The sequence below is a fragment of the Enhydra lutris genome, unplaced genomic scaffold (genome assembly GCF_002288905.1).
Source record: "Enhydra lutris kenyoni isolate GAN:26980312 unplaced genomic scaffold, ASM228890v2 scaffoldscaffold50, whole genome shotgun sequence".
Taxonomy (NCBI): Eukaryota; Metazoa; Chordata; class Mammalia; order Carnivora; family Mustelidae; genus Enhydra; species Enhydra lutris.
In genome coordinates this window covers 6,376,597-6,393,105 of record NW_019154134.1, presented here as the reverse complement: position 1 = coordinate 6,393,105, position 16,509 = coordinate 6,376,597, and the positions used below count along the sequence as shown (strand labels likewise).

Here is a 16,509-nt window from a genome sequence, read left to right as displayed (position 1 = left end):
CATTTGTCCTTCACAGAACAGTATATAATATGATTTTGGGGGCTTATATGTCTGTGTTTCTGAGTGTAAAGAAAATAGTAAAAACGAGGACACGTGATGATCGTTTGACACCTTTTTCTAACTTTGGTTTTTCAGATATTTGTTTTTCTTTTCTAGCCAAAAAAGGAAGAAAAAAATTTGGAAGTAAATATGAAAGAATGGATCTTGCGGTATGCTGAACAGGAAGATGAAGAAGAAAAGAGTGAGAAGTCTAAAAGTTTAAAAGAGGAGGAAAAATTTGACCCTGTGAGTTAGAAATGTGTATTAGGCTTCTACCTGGCCATTCAGAGGGCAACATAATTTAACTTCTCTGTGACTTAGTTTTCACCTTGTAAATTAAAGAAATACCTACCTCTAGTAGTTGATATAAAGATTAAACAAGACTTAAATAACAAAATAGAAATGGCACAAAATAATTGCTCAGTAGCTATTACTTATATTCCTCCCATGTTTAAAGAGCTAATCATCAGATATTTTAAATGATTATCATTTGTAGGGAGTATGCTAAATTCCTTGGATAATAAAATAAAGGCACATTTCTTTACAGAGGCAGTCTATAGTGTGGTTAGAGAAAACCTAGATATAAGATAAACTAAAAATGTAAGGTTAAAGGAAAACAAGTTGTAAGAAGAAAATATTACAATACACATGTCTGACAGTACTTCTGTCTAGAATTGATAAAGAAGTTTTAAAAGGAAACACACTTTTCAAAAATAGATACATTAATGGTCAATAAACATGTAAAAATAATTTCAGGATCACTAGTCATTAGAGAAATGAAAAGAAACTGCAATGAGATAACTATTTTATATTCATCACAATGGCTACAATTAAAGAGATGAGTAATACCAAGTGTTGGGAGGCATGGAGGATTGGGCACACTCAGTCATTAACTGTGGGAGTGTAAAATGGTACATTCACTTTGGAAAACTGGCACTTTCTTAGGAAGTTAAACATACACTTAACCAAATGACCTAACAGTTTCATTCCTAGGTATTTATTCAAGAAAAAAGAAAACATGCCCACAAAAAAGACCTGTATGCAAATGTTCATAGCAGCTTTATATTCATAATACCCCAACACTGCAAGCAACTCTCCAAGACATACTTGTATGAAAGAAGCCAGACACAAATGATTATATGTGTAATTACTATATTAAAATCTAGAAGAATCATCCGTGCAAAATCAGTCTGTAGAGACAAAAGGCAGATCAGTGGTTGCTTGAGGCCAAGGGCAGAGGAAGGAGATTGATGGTAAGGCAGCATGAGGAAACTTCTGGAGATGATGGGAATATTTTATATCTTCATTATGATAGTGATTACATGGATGTATACATTTATCAAGCTCAATTCACCTGTACACCTAAATGGGTGTATTTTACTCTATGTAACTCATACCTTAATAAGATTGGTTTAGAAAGAAAAAAGGAAAGTTGCAGAGTAACATGTAGTATGATGAACCTGTTTGTGTAAAAGAGAAAATATATATTTGCATTCTTATGTATGCATAGAAATGATCTGGAAAGATTCACAAGAAGCTATTATGAGTGATTAGGACTGGGATGCTAGAATGGGAGGAAGACTTTTTTTTTTAGACTCTTCTATATCCTGTAAGGGTTTTGTTTGTTTGTTTTTTAACTATGTGCCTGTATTAAACTAATAAAAACAAAGAATTTGGGACAGTACAAGTCTACGTTGAGATCAAAGAAGAGGTGTCTTCTGACTGGAGCATTTGGTTATGCCTGCAAAGAAGAGGGGTGGAACTTGGGGTGCATAGAGTGCACATGGGCAGGAAAGGAAGATGGTCCAGAGGGGTGAAACAGTGTGAACAGGTATGGAGGTGGAATTGTGCAAAGGGCCTTTGGATATTAGACAATAAATGAGTATACAGAGCATAAAATGTAGATGAGTACTGGCAGGCAGGAGTAAACAGGTGAGTTTAGCTGAAATCAGAAGATTTTGATGCCTAGAAAATGAATTTGATTTTCCTCTTGTGAAGAGCCACTAGAAGGATGGGGGCAGGTAAATTACAGGAAGAATTTGCTATTTTAGGTCAGATTTAGTAGTGTTTAGTAAAGGTGGTTTGGAACATTTAGGTGACATTCCAGGTGATTTGGTAAAGGATAGGGAAGCCATTTGGGTAGCTATTGCACTTCCTCGGGTGTGATTAATAAGGCTTCAAATTGGAATTGGAAAGGAACAGAAACATTTAAAGCAAGAATCCGGAGAAAGTGTTGATTTACTAAATATAAATGTTAATGAGCCAAAGACAGCAAGAGATTTGTAAGTGGAGGGATAGTAGCAGCAGCAGAGATAGACATGGTGAAAGAGTGAGTGTGATGGGGTGAACAGGAGAAGATAGCTAATCCTTGTACTTGTTAACAGTGTATCGTGTGTGTTCTACACAGAATGGTCCCCAAATTCAGCTCTGACTGCTGCCTTAGTTTCTCTCTTTTCTGTTCATCTTGACGGTTGCGTTTCATAGCAGCATTCTGTGTTCCCTGTACATTGATGCGTTTCACCTGTCACTTATTAACCTAAGGTAAAAAACAGAAATTTCAGTTCAACTTTAAACTGTATCTGATGGTTGCTCAGCAGAGCTAAGTCCTGAACTTTTATTACACTCCTTTTCTCCTGAGGCCTTTTTTTTTTTTTAAATGTCCCTTACTATCTTCTACAAGAGATGATGGGAAGATGACTTTCAGATGAGTATTATTATATTATTACCTATACAATTCTTTAAAAACAGGTGTTTATAAAATGTATAAAAATAAGACATTTTCTTATTATAGAAATGAACTTGCATTTACTTTTTCTTCTGTAGTTTTTAAATTTTATTTAACATGTCAAGGAAGTGGGACGCCTGGGTGGCTCAGTTGGTTGGGCGGCTGCCTTCGGCTCGGGTCATGATCCCAGCATCCTGGGATCGAGTCCCACATCGGGCTCCTTGCTCAGCGGGGAGCCTGCTTCTCCCTCTGCCTCTGCCTGCCACTCTGTCTGCCTGTGCTCACTCTCTCTGACAAATAAATAAATAAAATTAAAAAAAAAAAAAAAACATGTCAAGGAAGTTTTCCATGTGGATCGCCCTCATTCTTTTGCTATCTCATTTTCTTTTTCTAATGGCTGACAGGTTTTCTTCTGTAGAAAAATCTGATTTGCAGTTTTTCCTCTTCGTTCAGTACTGCAGTATTATGTATGTATACTTGCAAATCTGCATCTTTGTATTATTTCTCTGTGAAATATTCCTAAAAGTAGATTTGCTGGATCAAAGAATAAGATCAAAAGATCATAGGTTTTGATATAATACATTGACAATAGATTAACTCATTTTGTTCTTTTTTTAATTTCTGTATCATTATCTTATTTGGAACAGAATGAAAGATACTTGCACCTTGCAGCAAAACTTCTGGATGCAAAGGAGCAAGCAGCTACCTTTAAACTAGAAAAGAACAAGCAAGGCCAAAAAGAGGCTCAAGAAAAAATAAGGAAATTTCAGAGAGGTAAACACTTCCAAATTCTTAGATGTATAAATGTCTTTTTGGTGGGGGCGGGGGGGGGGGGGGGCGCTTTCCCTGCATGGAGACTGCCTCTTTTTAATTTGTTTACAAAACTCCAGTTTATATGAGGGCTTGACAGACTTTCTGTAACTAGCCAAATAATAAATACAGTAGGTTGTGTGGGCCATAAAGACTCTTTCATAACTACTGAACTCTGCTGTCACAGCATAGAAGCAGCTATAGACAATATGTCAGTGAATGGCTATGGTCTCATAAAACTTTACAGATCCCAAAATGGGAATTTCATGTAATTTTTACATGTCATCAAATATTTCTTTTTTTCTTCAACCAGTTAAAAATATAAAAATCATTCTTAGCTTGTAGGATGTATAGAAATAGGCAGCAGGCTAGATTTGACCAGCAGGCCATAGTTTGTCAGCCTCTGACATATACCTTAAAATACCATCCTCATTCAAGAAGGAGAGGTGATAGAATTCCGTGAGTATTCATTTCTGGTGAGGATGTTCTTCGGACCTTCTACATCTGTTAAAATTTTTTAAAACATTTTAATATATGATATGAAAATAAATTGTCTGACTTCTAGCACAAATTGCAAATAGGAAGTGTTGAATACTTGGCTACAAGGAAAAAGATGGAATGCTGTTTTTTTTTTTTAAACCAACTTTGCGAGCACCTGGGTGGCTCAGTTGTTAAGTGTCTGCCTTTGGCTCGGGTCATTATCCCAGGGTCCTGGGATTGAGTCCCGCATTGGGCTTCCTGCTCAGGGGGTGTCTGCTTCTCCCTCTTCTACTCCCCCTGCTTGTATTCCCTCTCTCACTGTCTCTCTATCAAATAAATAAAATCTTTCAAAATAAGTAAAACTATCTTTGCAACATAAAAAGGCATAAAAAACAGATACAACAAGGCATGATTTTTTTTCTTGGTAGAAATGGAAACTTTAGAAGACCATCCAGTATTCAATCCAGCCATAAAGATTTCTCATCAACAGAATGAAAGAAAAAAGCCTCCTGTAGCCACAGAAGAGGAAAAGCCTTTGAACTTTAACCTATTTGAAAAATCCATAGCTGCTACTGAAGAAGAGAAAGGTAAAATAAAGGGAAAGTGTTTCAAGGTGTAAGTAGTAAAATGTCAATGAATATACAATTAAGAAGTTAAGTTACTTTGCATTCTAGCAGACTTCATAAGCTGGTAGTAAAGCTATGTTTCCACATGCTGCCTTTGAAAAATAATAATTATAATTTTTGTGGCATTTTATCATTACAAGTATCCTGCTTCAGCCTCGTCTCTTTTCAGTTCATTCTCCAAATTCCCACCAGAATTATCTTTCCATAACACATCTAAATGGGAGTTCCCTGTTAAAAACCCTTAATCAGTAGTAAGTCCAAACCCTTTATCATGGTATTGAAGATCCTTTGCATTCTGCCACAATCTGCCTTTCCACTCATATTCTCCCAGCTGTGTACTGTAGCCACGCATTATTTCATGGCTGCATGATTTTACTTAGCCCCTACTTGGCCAACCTTTTCCTCCTCTCAAAGCTCAATTCAAAACAGCACCTCTTTAAGCCTGCCGCAAGTCTTGCCATCCCACCATATATGTGTAATTGTGTACTTGTGCTAAAGTAAGTTATTGATAGAGCTTGTATAATACTTATCTGTAATATAGTCAAATCCTACACTAAATTTTCAGTTTTTTAACTATATGTTGTTTCATATATATTTACTGAATTTTCTTTCTGTTTAGAATGTCACATGCTATGTGTACATTTATTAACAAAATAACCTAGTCCTTGCCCTCTTCAAGGGTATGATTTAGTAGGAGAGGTAAGCTTTAAATATACATATTTAATTAAAAATTGTGATGTATGCTGTTAGAGCAAGAAAACTACTTTCTAATAATAGAGATAAGGAGACTGATGACTTGCTCTGAGATCTAACAGATGATTAGATCAACTTTTCTCTGTCATTTTTCACCTAGTCTCTTCTAAAAGTCTTTTCCCAAAATTGAGAGGACTTTGATGACTCCAAAGAGATTATACATTACTGCATGACAATTTTTAAGCACCAATCTCTGTCATTTTAGAGAAAAAGAAGGAACCTCATGATGTAAGAAATTTTGACTATACAGCTCGAAGCTGGACTGGAAAATCTCCCAAACAATTTCTGATCGATTGGGTCAGGAAGAATCTTCCTAAGAGTCCAAATCCTGCCTTTGAAAAAGTTCCAGTAGGTAGATACTGGAAATGTAGGTATGTTTTTCTGGTTAATTGAATGAACTTTTAGGAAAATTTAAGATGAAAAATCTCTTTGTTTCTTATATGTTAAGTAGACATTTAGGAAGCCCTCTCATTCCACAACTCTGATAATGCTGATCAGTTATAATCTAGGTACAGTGTCTTCCATGGAAATATTTAATTTAAATAATTAATGTAAACTTAGGTTTGGGGTTAATGGAATTTTGACTCATTTGACTTCATTAATTTTATCTTAAAAATTCTTTGGCTTCCTTGTAGGGTAAGGGTAATCAAGTCTGAAGACGATGTACTGGTAGTGTGCCCTACAATCTTAACAGAAGATGGCATGCAAGCTCAGCACCTGGGAGCAACTTTAGCTCTTTACCGTTTAGTGAAAGGGCAGGTGAGACTTTTTTAGACTGAGCTGTTTCAAAAGTCGTTTGTGGACCATACATAGGCAGCATAAAACTGTATGGGCATATGGAATGTCATATTTAATTATGGCCTTTGGTGCCAGTTTTTACTTACTGCTTCTTCAGATTAATCCTCATTTCTGCTTATTTATAATTTTGACTTCCTCAAGCCCCTAAATCTAGCTCTGTCCTTAGACCAGAGGCTCTGTCAGTTTTTCAGGCTATGTTTTTTTACAGATTAAAATAGTTGTATGAGGTTGGTTGAAGTAAGGAGAATTTTTAAACAGTTTAATGTTTAATTAAGTATTATAATATCTCTCTTTATTCTTATATTTTCTCTCAGCTTTGGAAAGTTATAGACCTTGATTCAAGTTTTCAGTTTTAGGTTATATTAGTTATAAGCTTTCAGGTTAAGGAAAGATTATAGTACTACTGTAGGAAGCTCTCTTTTTTTCTTGGATGGTTGGATTGTCAACATTTGTATTTAAATATGTGTATTTTTCTTCATGGAAAATTAGAACCACTTGAAATTATAGACCCTGATGACATGGAACTCCAAACAATAGTTCTTTTCCAGTTTCTGGCAGTAAAAGTTCTTAATGCCTGTATTTCCCTTATTTTGCAAAAAAAGGTATCATAAGCTAAGCTTAATTGATAAAGCTGAGCAGGAAGCCTGATGTGGGGCTCAGTCTCAGGACCCTGGGATCACAACCTGAGCCAAAGGCAGATGCTTAACCGGCTGAGTCACCCAGGTGCCCCTGCACTGTAGTTAATTTTAAATACTTTGACCTATAATCTTAATTTAACTACCAGCATCTCACAGGGAGCTTTGTTTCAGAAATGCTTTATGGATCATCTACATACTTACATAGCACCACTGCAGGAATAAATAATAATAAATGTATTCACTAGTTTCCTATGTTCCAGGAGTGAGCACTTTTCATATAGTAGTAACTTAAAGTTTACTTCAGAGTATGTCTGTAAAGGAGATATTGGTCCCATTTTACAAATACAGAAACTGAGACACAGAGAGGTTATTTGCCCAAGGTCACACAGCTAGTAAGTCTAGAAGCCTGAATGTAATACACTATTTATAAATTTGCATCATAAGCATGTGTTTCTTAAAGTAGGCACTTATTAATTTAAGAGAGAAATTATATTTTAAAAGGAAAGTAGCTATCCTAAATTCTAGCCTATTGAATTTTAGTATCCAGTGGTTAGTGAAAATAACACTGTTGGGTTTTGTTTGTTCGTTTTGTTTTTTGGTGGTTTTTTTGTTTTTTTCATTTATAGTCAGTGCATCAGTTACTTCCTCCCACTTACCGAGACGTTTGGCTGGAGTGGAGTGATGCAGAAAAGAAAAAGGAAGAATTAAATAAAATGGAAACCAATAAACCCCGCGATCTGTTTATTGCCAAACTTCTGAGCAAATTAAAACAGCAGCAGCAACAGCAGCAACAGCATTCTGAAAATAAGAGAGAAAACTCTGAAGATCCTGAGGAATCTTGGGAAAATTTAGTTTCTGATGAAGATTTTTCTGCACTGTCCTTGGAATCAGAAAAGGCAGAAGATTTGGAACCTGTTAGAAACCTGTTTAGAAAGTTACAAAGCACACCGAAATACCAGAGACTTCTAAAGGAAAGGCAACAGTTACCTGTGTTCAAACATAGGGATTCAATCGTGGAAACTCTTAAAAGGCATCGGGTAGTGGTTGTGGCTGGTGAAACAGGGAGTGGCAAAAGTACGCAAGTACCACATTTTCTCTTGGAAGATTTGCTTCTAAATGAGTGGGGAAGGAGTAAGTGTAACATTGTCTGCACTCAGCCCCGAAGAATTTCAGCAGTGAGTTTAGCCACAAGAGTATGTGATGAGTTGGGCTGTGAAAATGGACCTGGAGGAAGGGTAAGATGTTGTTCAACTCCATCTCAGTGAATCCTGACTGTTACTGTTTGTTCAGTAGCACATCTCAAGCACTTTTCATGTTTTCTTTGATAGGTTTCATATTGTGCCACTCTCCTTCATCTGAAAAGGGTTGTTAGTAATCCAGTCATTAAAATTCTCATATCAAGGAAAAAAATATATTCATTTTAATAATTGAATATTCAAATATGTTACATACTAAAGAGAACAAAGAATATAGACAAATACAGATTTGACTGTGATATCATAATTCTCAAGTTCCTGCATATCTTCTCTATGGAATGTATTCCTGAATTGTTTTCATTAATTCTTTTTAATAAGCAGAGGAAAAAAACAATATAGAAGAAAAAGCTAGACTGTTCTCAAGCCCTTTATTTTTAAAAAATGGAAAAAATTCTAAAATATCGCTTGTCATGCATTCTGCCCTGCAAGCAAACCCAAACCTGGCCACACCTTAGCTAGAATGACTGCAGAATACAGAAAGTAATAAAATTACTTAGAACCAAATATGATGAATTCCAAGTCAAATAACTCAATTATACTTTACATTGTTCTTTCTGGAGATGGTACTTAACACTTTTGCCTCTGTCTTTAAGATACATACCCCATAGGCACCTGGGTGGCTCAGTAAGTTGAGCATCTGCCTTCGGCTTGGGTCACGATCCTGGAATCTTGGCATTAAGTCCCGTGTTGGGCTCCCTGCTCAGCAGAGAGCCTGTTTCTCCCTCTGCCCCTCACCCCAATCTTGTGTGCACACAATCTCTCTCTCTCAAATAAATAAGTATTAAAAAAAAAAAAAAAAAGACATGTACCCTTTTATTAAAGAAGTTTCATGTAACAAACTGGGTTTCTCTAATAGAATGTAAGAAAAAAGGACAGTTTCTGTCTTATAAGGAACTCACATTAAGAAGATGACAGACATGTACACACATGGCAAATAAAAGAATGACTGAAAAAAGTGAATGTGATGGAAATAGAAGGGACTTAAAATTCCGATCAGGCACCACCGATACAATACCAGCTGCTTTTTAATGGTGGCAGCTTTTATGGAATCTTGATAGGAAATTTTTAGAACTGCTCTAAATTTTTGTTCCTGAGTACCTCAGCATTTTGTTCTAAGATAATTGAAGTAGTAAGATTGATCTTGGTGCCTGAGTGGCTCAGTTGGTTAAGTGTCCAACTCTTGGTTTCAGCTCAGCATTTTGTTCTAAGATAATTGAAGTAGTAAGATTGATCTTGGTGCCTGAGTGGCTCAGTTGGTTAAGTGTCCAACTCTTGGTTTCAGCTCAGGTCATGATCTCAGGGTTGTGAGATCCAGCCCCACTTACAGCTCTGTGCTCAGCACAGAGTCTGCTTGGCACTCTACCTCTCTCCCTTTCCCTCTGCCCCTCCCCCTCAAAAACAAGAATAGAATAATATTGATGATACTCAAAGCAGTGAACAGCTTTTGTGTCAACGCTTTCTTTTTTAAAGATTTTATTTATTTATTTATTTTACATCAAGAAAGCACACACACAAGCAAGGGAGAGGGAGAGGGAGAAGCAGATGCCCCGCTGAGCAGGGAGCCCGATGCGGGACTCAATCCCAGAACCCTGGGATCACAACCTGAGTCAAAGGCAGATGCTCAACTGACTGAACCAACCAGGCACCCCATGTCAATACTTTCAAGAAAACAGAAGTTTTTCTTATTTAAAATTAGCAAAACAAATTTTACCATTTTAGATGATTGAAGACTATGGGAAAATAATTTTAATTATAAATTTTACCAAATAGATTTACTTAAGCTGCTCCATCTAGTAGCAGGATCAGCACCTCTGCTACACTTTAGTGATTGTTTCCCAGATCACTTATGAGAATCTAATTTCAACCTTATGTTCTCCCTTCAGAATTCTTTGTGTGGATATCAGATCCGGATGGAATCTCGAGCTAGTGAATCTACAAGGTTACTGTATTGTACAACAGGGGTTTTGCTAAGGAAACTTCAAGAAGATGGTCTCCTAACTAATGTGTCTCATGTTATTGTAGATGAGGTGAGTATACTTTATAGTCAAGTTCAGATAAATTTGAAACATCTTCATATTAATAAGATGCTATTTCTAATACTAGCTAACGTTTTCTTCATGCTTATTTAAATACCAGACACTTTACTTGTAGTAATTATTTAATTTACTCTAATGAATATATCTCACGTTAGTCGATTTAATGCCATATGACATTTGCTAGATGGTATTCTGATTTTATGTATATAAATTCATTTAATCCTTTTCTCACTCCAGTGAAGTAGATATTATTACCTCTGTCTGCTGCTGTCTGTGCTTTAACCAGTATAATGACTCTCAACTATGTTTAGTTGTTACAGGATTTTCTTTGATTCTTAAAAAAAAAAAAGAGGAGAACTTTTGATCATTTTCTCTATACATAAATCCCTCCCTGAATAAAGTTCAAACACACATTAAAGTGAATGTTTAAAATGGAAAATTTCCCATGGGAATTATTTAAAATGGCGTGGTAGCCTAGCATATGTAAACTGATTTGCTTTGTATATAATTTTGTCAAGAAGAAATAAGATATATAGCATTTCTCTTATTCAAGTAATATTTAAAAAATTTTCTGTGATATAAAGTTTTTCTGAGTGTTTGTTAATTAAGTTCAGAAGGCAGTAGTAAAAGTTCAGTCATTCAGGGTATCTGGGTGGCTCAGCATCTGCCTTTGGCTCAGCTCCTGATCCCAGGGTCCTGGGATTGAGCCCCACATTGGGCTCCCTACTCAGTGGGAAACCTGCTTCTCCCTCTGCTTGCCACTACATCTGCTGTGTGCACACACTCTCTCTCTGTCAGATAAATAAAATCTTTAAAAAAGTACAGCCATTCATTGATTTTTAATTAATAGACTACATGTAGATTATTGGGTTATTTTCCTCTTTTTGGTTAGAAAATATTTTATAAATATTGAAAGATAACACGAATGAAAATAAAAAAATTTGATGACCCAGGAAAACACTCAATGTTGACATTTAACTTCCATATTTATATGTATATATATTTAGTATGTATGTGTATTTTATAATTTTTTACATTAGCCTACAAAAACAAGATTTTTAATAGCTTTATAGTATATAATTTGGATGCCCCATAATGTATTTAACTTTATTCCTATTGGATTTTTTTTGTTTTTTTAATTCCATGTGTAAGTGAAAACACGTTATTTGTCTTAATGTCTGACTTATTTTGCTTAGCATAATAGCTCTTTTCATCCATCCATGTTGTTGTAAATGGCATGATCCCATTCTTTTTTAAGGCAGAGTAATATTCCATTGTATATATCCCATATCTTTATCCATTCATCTCTAGATGGACACTGTACATCACTAGATGTACACTAGGTGTGCAACCCAAGTTGTACAAGAGCTGTAATAGCAGCTATTGTAAATAATGCTGCTATAAACCTAGGGGTGCATGTATCTTCTCATATTAGTGTTTTTGTTTTCTTTGGGTAAGTACCCAGTAGTAGAATTACTGGATCATTTTATGTTTGTTTTTAATTTTTTGAGGAATCTTTATACTGTTTCCACAGTAGTTGTACCAGTTTACATTCCCAACAACAGTGGACAAATGTTCCCTTTTCTCCATATCCTTAGCAACACTTCTTTTTAATTCTAGCCATTCTGACAGGTATGAGGTGATACCTCATTGTGGTTTTGATTTGCATTTCCCTCTTGATGAGAGATGTTGAGCAGCTTTTCATGTGTCTCTTGGTCATCTGTATATCTTACTTGAAAAAATGTCTATTTACATCCCTTGCACATTTTTAAATTGTGGTTTTTTTTGTTGTGGAGTAGTGTACATTTTTTCATATTTTAGATACCCCTTATCGGATATAAGATTTGCAGCTATCTTCTCCCATTCATTAGATTGCCCGTTTGTTTTGTTGATAGTTTCCTTCACTGTGCAAAAGCCTTTTATTTTAATGTAGTCAAAATAGTTTATTTTTGCTTTTTAGGAGTTTTATGGCCTCACATTTAGAATTTTAATCCATTTTGAGTTTGTGTATGGTATAGAAAGTGTTCCAGTTTTCCCAACATCGTTATTGAAAAGATTATCTTTTCCCCATTATACATTATCTTGCCTCAGGGTGAACCCTAATTTAAAAGCCAGACCAGCTTGAGGAAGTTGTTCTTTCATGGTTTAATATTAGCAGTCTGCTTTACTGAATTATGCTTAAATGTGATACTCTCAGCATCTTGAGCAATATGGTAAAAGTAAGAAAAATCCCAATGAAATTCATCATCATGTTAAATATAAGAATGTAAAAGATATTGGGACAGAGTTCATTATATTTTGCAGGACCTTTCTTTTTGACAGTGCACAGGATAATACTTCTTGTGTGATTTGTTCTCGTTTGTGGTCACTGTGTGAGTTATAAGTAGGTTTTCCTGCTGACTGTTGGTATGTTTACAAGCAAATTTTTTGCCTACTAGCTCTCTTGAATGTGCTTAATAAAGGACACATTTTTTTAGCTCTATTTTATGATCTATTCTTTTTTTTTTTTAAATCATTATCTGTATAAATTTATCTATTTGATGAGCTTCCTCAGATTTGCTTCATCCTGCAGAAAATCTCTCTTGAGTTTCGGACATAAATATCCTGGTCAAAACACAAAAGTAAAAATAACTAGGATTATTCCTTCTTTCTCCCTCATACCCTAAATCCAGTCACTAGACCTACTGATTGTACTTTTCTCAAATTCATATATTTTTCTCCATATTTAAGTAGTATTGCCCTTACAGAGGCTATTATTTCTTTAAGTACTACAACAACCTATAATTTTTTTTGTTCTGAAAGAACTTTGTTTTATTTAGCAGTTTTATATTCTTATTAAAACATTAAAAAAAAGAACAAAGCATTAACCTTGTGACAAGTAAAAAGGTCCTCTCCAACACTATCTACTTCTCTTTTTCCTCTCCCAGAGTGTGTCTTTTTCTTTTACCATATTTATTTCAAGGGGGAAAGTGAGCAGATATAAGATTCCAGTAAGTTAATACTAAAAGTTCATAGTTTGTTAAAATATAATTATACCTTGACCACCAAATTTTAAGGTTACTTTTATTTACAAGTTTTGCCTATGGAAAACAGGGGAACAAATCCACATAAACATCCATTCTGAAAGAGCAATGAAGGCTAAAAATGCTATTAAGATCTAACCAAAATGAATTACAAGATAGTTTTTACTGGGGCACCTGGGTGGCTCAGTGGGTTAAGCCTCTGCCTTCAGCTCAGGTCATGATGTCAGGGTCCTGGGATCGAGTCCCGCATCAGGCTCTCTGCTCAGCGGAGAACCTGCTTCCTCCTCTCTCTCTCTATGCCTGCCTCTCTGCCTACTTGTGATCCTTTCTGTGAAATAAATAAATAAAATCTTAAAAAAAAAAAAAAAGATAGTTTTTACTGGTATGAAGGAAGAACTTAAAGGACTCAACTAAAGGAACACAGCAGTAATTATAACTGACACATCCTCTCCTTGCAAGATACACACTGGGCTTGCCCATGCTAAGTTTCAGAATACTGAAGTCTTCTGGGGGTGTGGGAGCAGAGGAATGGAAACAATCATTGTTTTTAAGCTAGGGAAGGTTGGGAGATCCTTTAGTCTTTTTAAGGAAGCAGTGCCACCGTAGATAAACATATAATCCCCCATCATTTTTTTTAGTTTTCATTAACTCAAGGAAGAGAACATATCTGTGGCAAACTACTTCCCACTCAAATCCTGAGTTAATGTTACATGCTTTAGTTTCATCCTCCCTTTTGGTATTAGAACCTCAAAGTCACGTTTGTGATCTTTCTTTGGCTGTTTATACTTTAGATAGACAGTATCTTTAAGTAGTGTGGGACAAGGCTTGTACATGTTTTGTCTAATGTTCCATTGTCACCTTTTGTTCGTTTGTCACTCTTCTAAATCTAACTTTGCACAAGTAACCCATGTAAAAAATGTGCAGAAACCTATAATTAAACTTCCTTTCTGTTCTGACCTCCTCCATTACATTCTCCATATTATAGCTGGTTATCTTTTTTTTTTTTTTTTAAGATTTATTTATTTTATTTTTTCAGTGTACCAAGATTCATTGTTTATATACCACACCCTGTGTTCCATGTAATATGTGCCCTCCTTAATACCCACCACCAGGCTCACCCAACCCCCAACCCCCTCCCATCCAAAACCCTCAGTTTGTTTCTTGGAGTCCACAGTCTCTCATGCTTCATCTCCCCCTCTAGTTTACTCCGGTTCACTTTTCCTTTCCTTCTTCTAATGTCCTCCATGTTCTCCCTTATGCTCCACAAATAAGTGAAACCATATGATAATTGACTTTCTCTGCTTGACTTATTTCACTCAGCATAATCTCCTCCAGTCCCGTCCATGTTGATAAAGAAGTCAGGTATTCATCCTTTCTGTTGGCTGCATCATATTCCATTGTATATATGGACCATATCTTTTTTATCCATTCATCTGTTGAAGGGCATCTTGGCTCTTTTCACAGTTTGGCGATTGTGGCCATTGCTGCTATGAACATTGGGGTACATATGACCCTTCTTTTCACTACATCTGTATCTTTGGGGTAAATACCCAGTAATGCAATTGCAGGGTCATAGGGTAGCTCTGTTTTTATTTTTTGAGGAATCTCCACACTGTTTTCCAAAGTGGCTTCACCAACTTGCATTCCCACCAACAGTATAAGAGGGGTAGGGATAGTTCCCCTTTCTCTGCATCCCCTCCAATATTTGTTTACTGTCTTGTTAATTTTGGCCCTCTAACTGGTATAAGGTGGTATCTCAATGTGGTTTTGATTTGCGTTTCCCTGATGGCTAATGATGATGAACATTTTTTCATGTGTCTCTAAGCCCTTTGTATATCTTCTTTGGAGAAGTGTCTGTTCATGTCTTCCCATTTTTTGACGTGATTATCTGTTGTCTGGGTGTTGAGTTTGAGGAGTTCTTTATAGATCTTGGATATCAGCCCTTTGTCTGTAGTGTCGTTTGCAAATATCTTCTTCCATTCCATGGGTTGCCTCTTTATTTTGTTGACTATTTCTTTTGCTGTGCAGAAGCCTTTTATCTTGATGAAGGCCCAAAAATTAATTTTGCTTTTGTTTCCTTTGCCTTTGGAGGTATGTCTTGAAAGAAGTTGCTGTGGCCAATGTCAAAGAGGTTACTGCCTATGTTCTCCTCTAGGATTTTGATAGAGTCCTGCCTCACCTTGTGGTCTTTAATCCATTTCGAGTTTATCTTTGTGTGTGGTGCGAGAGAATGGTCAAGTTTCATTCTTCTATACATAGCTGTCCAATTTTCCCAGCACCATTTATTGAAGAGGCTGTCTTTTTTTCCACTGGATATTTTTTCCTGCTTTGTCGAAGATTATTTGAACATAGAGTTGAGGGTCCATATCTGGACTCTCTACTCTGTTCCATTGGTCTATGTGTCTGTTTTTGTGCCAGTACCATGCTATCTTGGTGATGACAGCTTTGTAGTAAAGCTTGAAGTCCGGCAACGTGATGCCCCCAGCTTTGTTTTTCTTTTTCAACATTTCCTTAGCGATTTGGGGTCTTTCCTGGTTGCAAACAAGTTTTAGGATTGCTTGTTCCAGCACTTTGAAAACCTCTGGTGGAATTTTGATTGGGATGGCATTGAAAGTATAGATTGCTCTGGGCAGTATAGACATTTTAATAATGTTTATTTTTCCGATCCATGAGCATGTAATGCTTTTCCATCTTTTTGTGTCTTCTTCAATTTCTTTCATGAGTGTTCTGTAGTTTCTCGAGTACAGATCCTTTACCTCTTTGGTCCTCTATGGTTCTTGGTGCCATAGTATATGGAATCGATTCTCTAATTTTCCTTCTGTATTTTCATTGTTAGTGTATAAGAAAGCAACTGATTTCTGTGCTTTGGTTTTGTATCCTGACAGATTACTGAATTGCTGTATGAGTTCTAGGAGTTTGGGTGTGGAGTCTTTTGGGTTTTCCATATAAAATATCATGTCATCTGCGAAGAGAGAGAGTTTGACTTCTTTGCCAATTTGAATAACTTTTATTTCTTTTTGTTTTCTGATTGCTGTTGTTAGGACTTCTAGTACGATGTTGAACAACAGTGGCAAGAGTGGGCATCCTTATCATATTCCTAATCTCAGTGGGAAGGCTGTTAGTTTTTCCCTATTGAGAATGATACTCACTGTGGGTTTTTCATAGATAGATTTTATGAAGTTGAGGAATGTTCCCTTTATCCCTATGCTTTGAAGAGTTTTAGTTTTAATCAGGAATGGATGCTGTATTTTGTCAAATGCTTTTTCTGTATCAATTCAGAGGACCATGTGTTTCTCTTCTCTTACTGATTTGTTCTGTCACATTG

General features: G+C 36.0%; 1 protein-coding gene across 3 annotated transcripts in view; it reads left to right on the top strand.

The window, feature by feature from the left end:
- Positions 1-16,509, top strand: part of LOC111156941 (DExH-box helicase 29) — a 52,335-nt gene that overhangs the window by 14,115 nt on the left and 21,711 nt on the right. The window contains exons 6-12 of one of the 3 annotated variants that reach the window (XM_022518103.1): positions 157-285; positions 3,412-3,538; positions 4,483-4,641; positions 5,639-5,804; positions 6,069-6,192; positions 7,496-7,951; positions 10,009-10,152. In XM_022518103.1, coding sequence (XP_022373811.1) covers positions 157-285; positions 3,412-3,538; positions 4,483-4,641; positions 5,639-5,804; positions 6,069-6,192; positions 7,496-7,951; positions 10,009-10,152 — 1,305 coding nt within the window. Of the gene's footprint in view, positions 1-156; positions 286-3,411; positions 3,539-4,482; positions 4,642-5,638; positions 5,805-6,068; positions 6,193-7,495; positions 8,105-10,008; positions 10,153-16,509 lie in introns of all 3 variants that reach the window. The other 2 variants (XM_022518104.1, XM_022518102.1) reach the window with 2 other exon arrangements.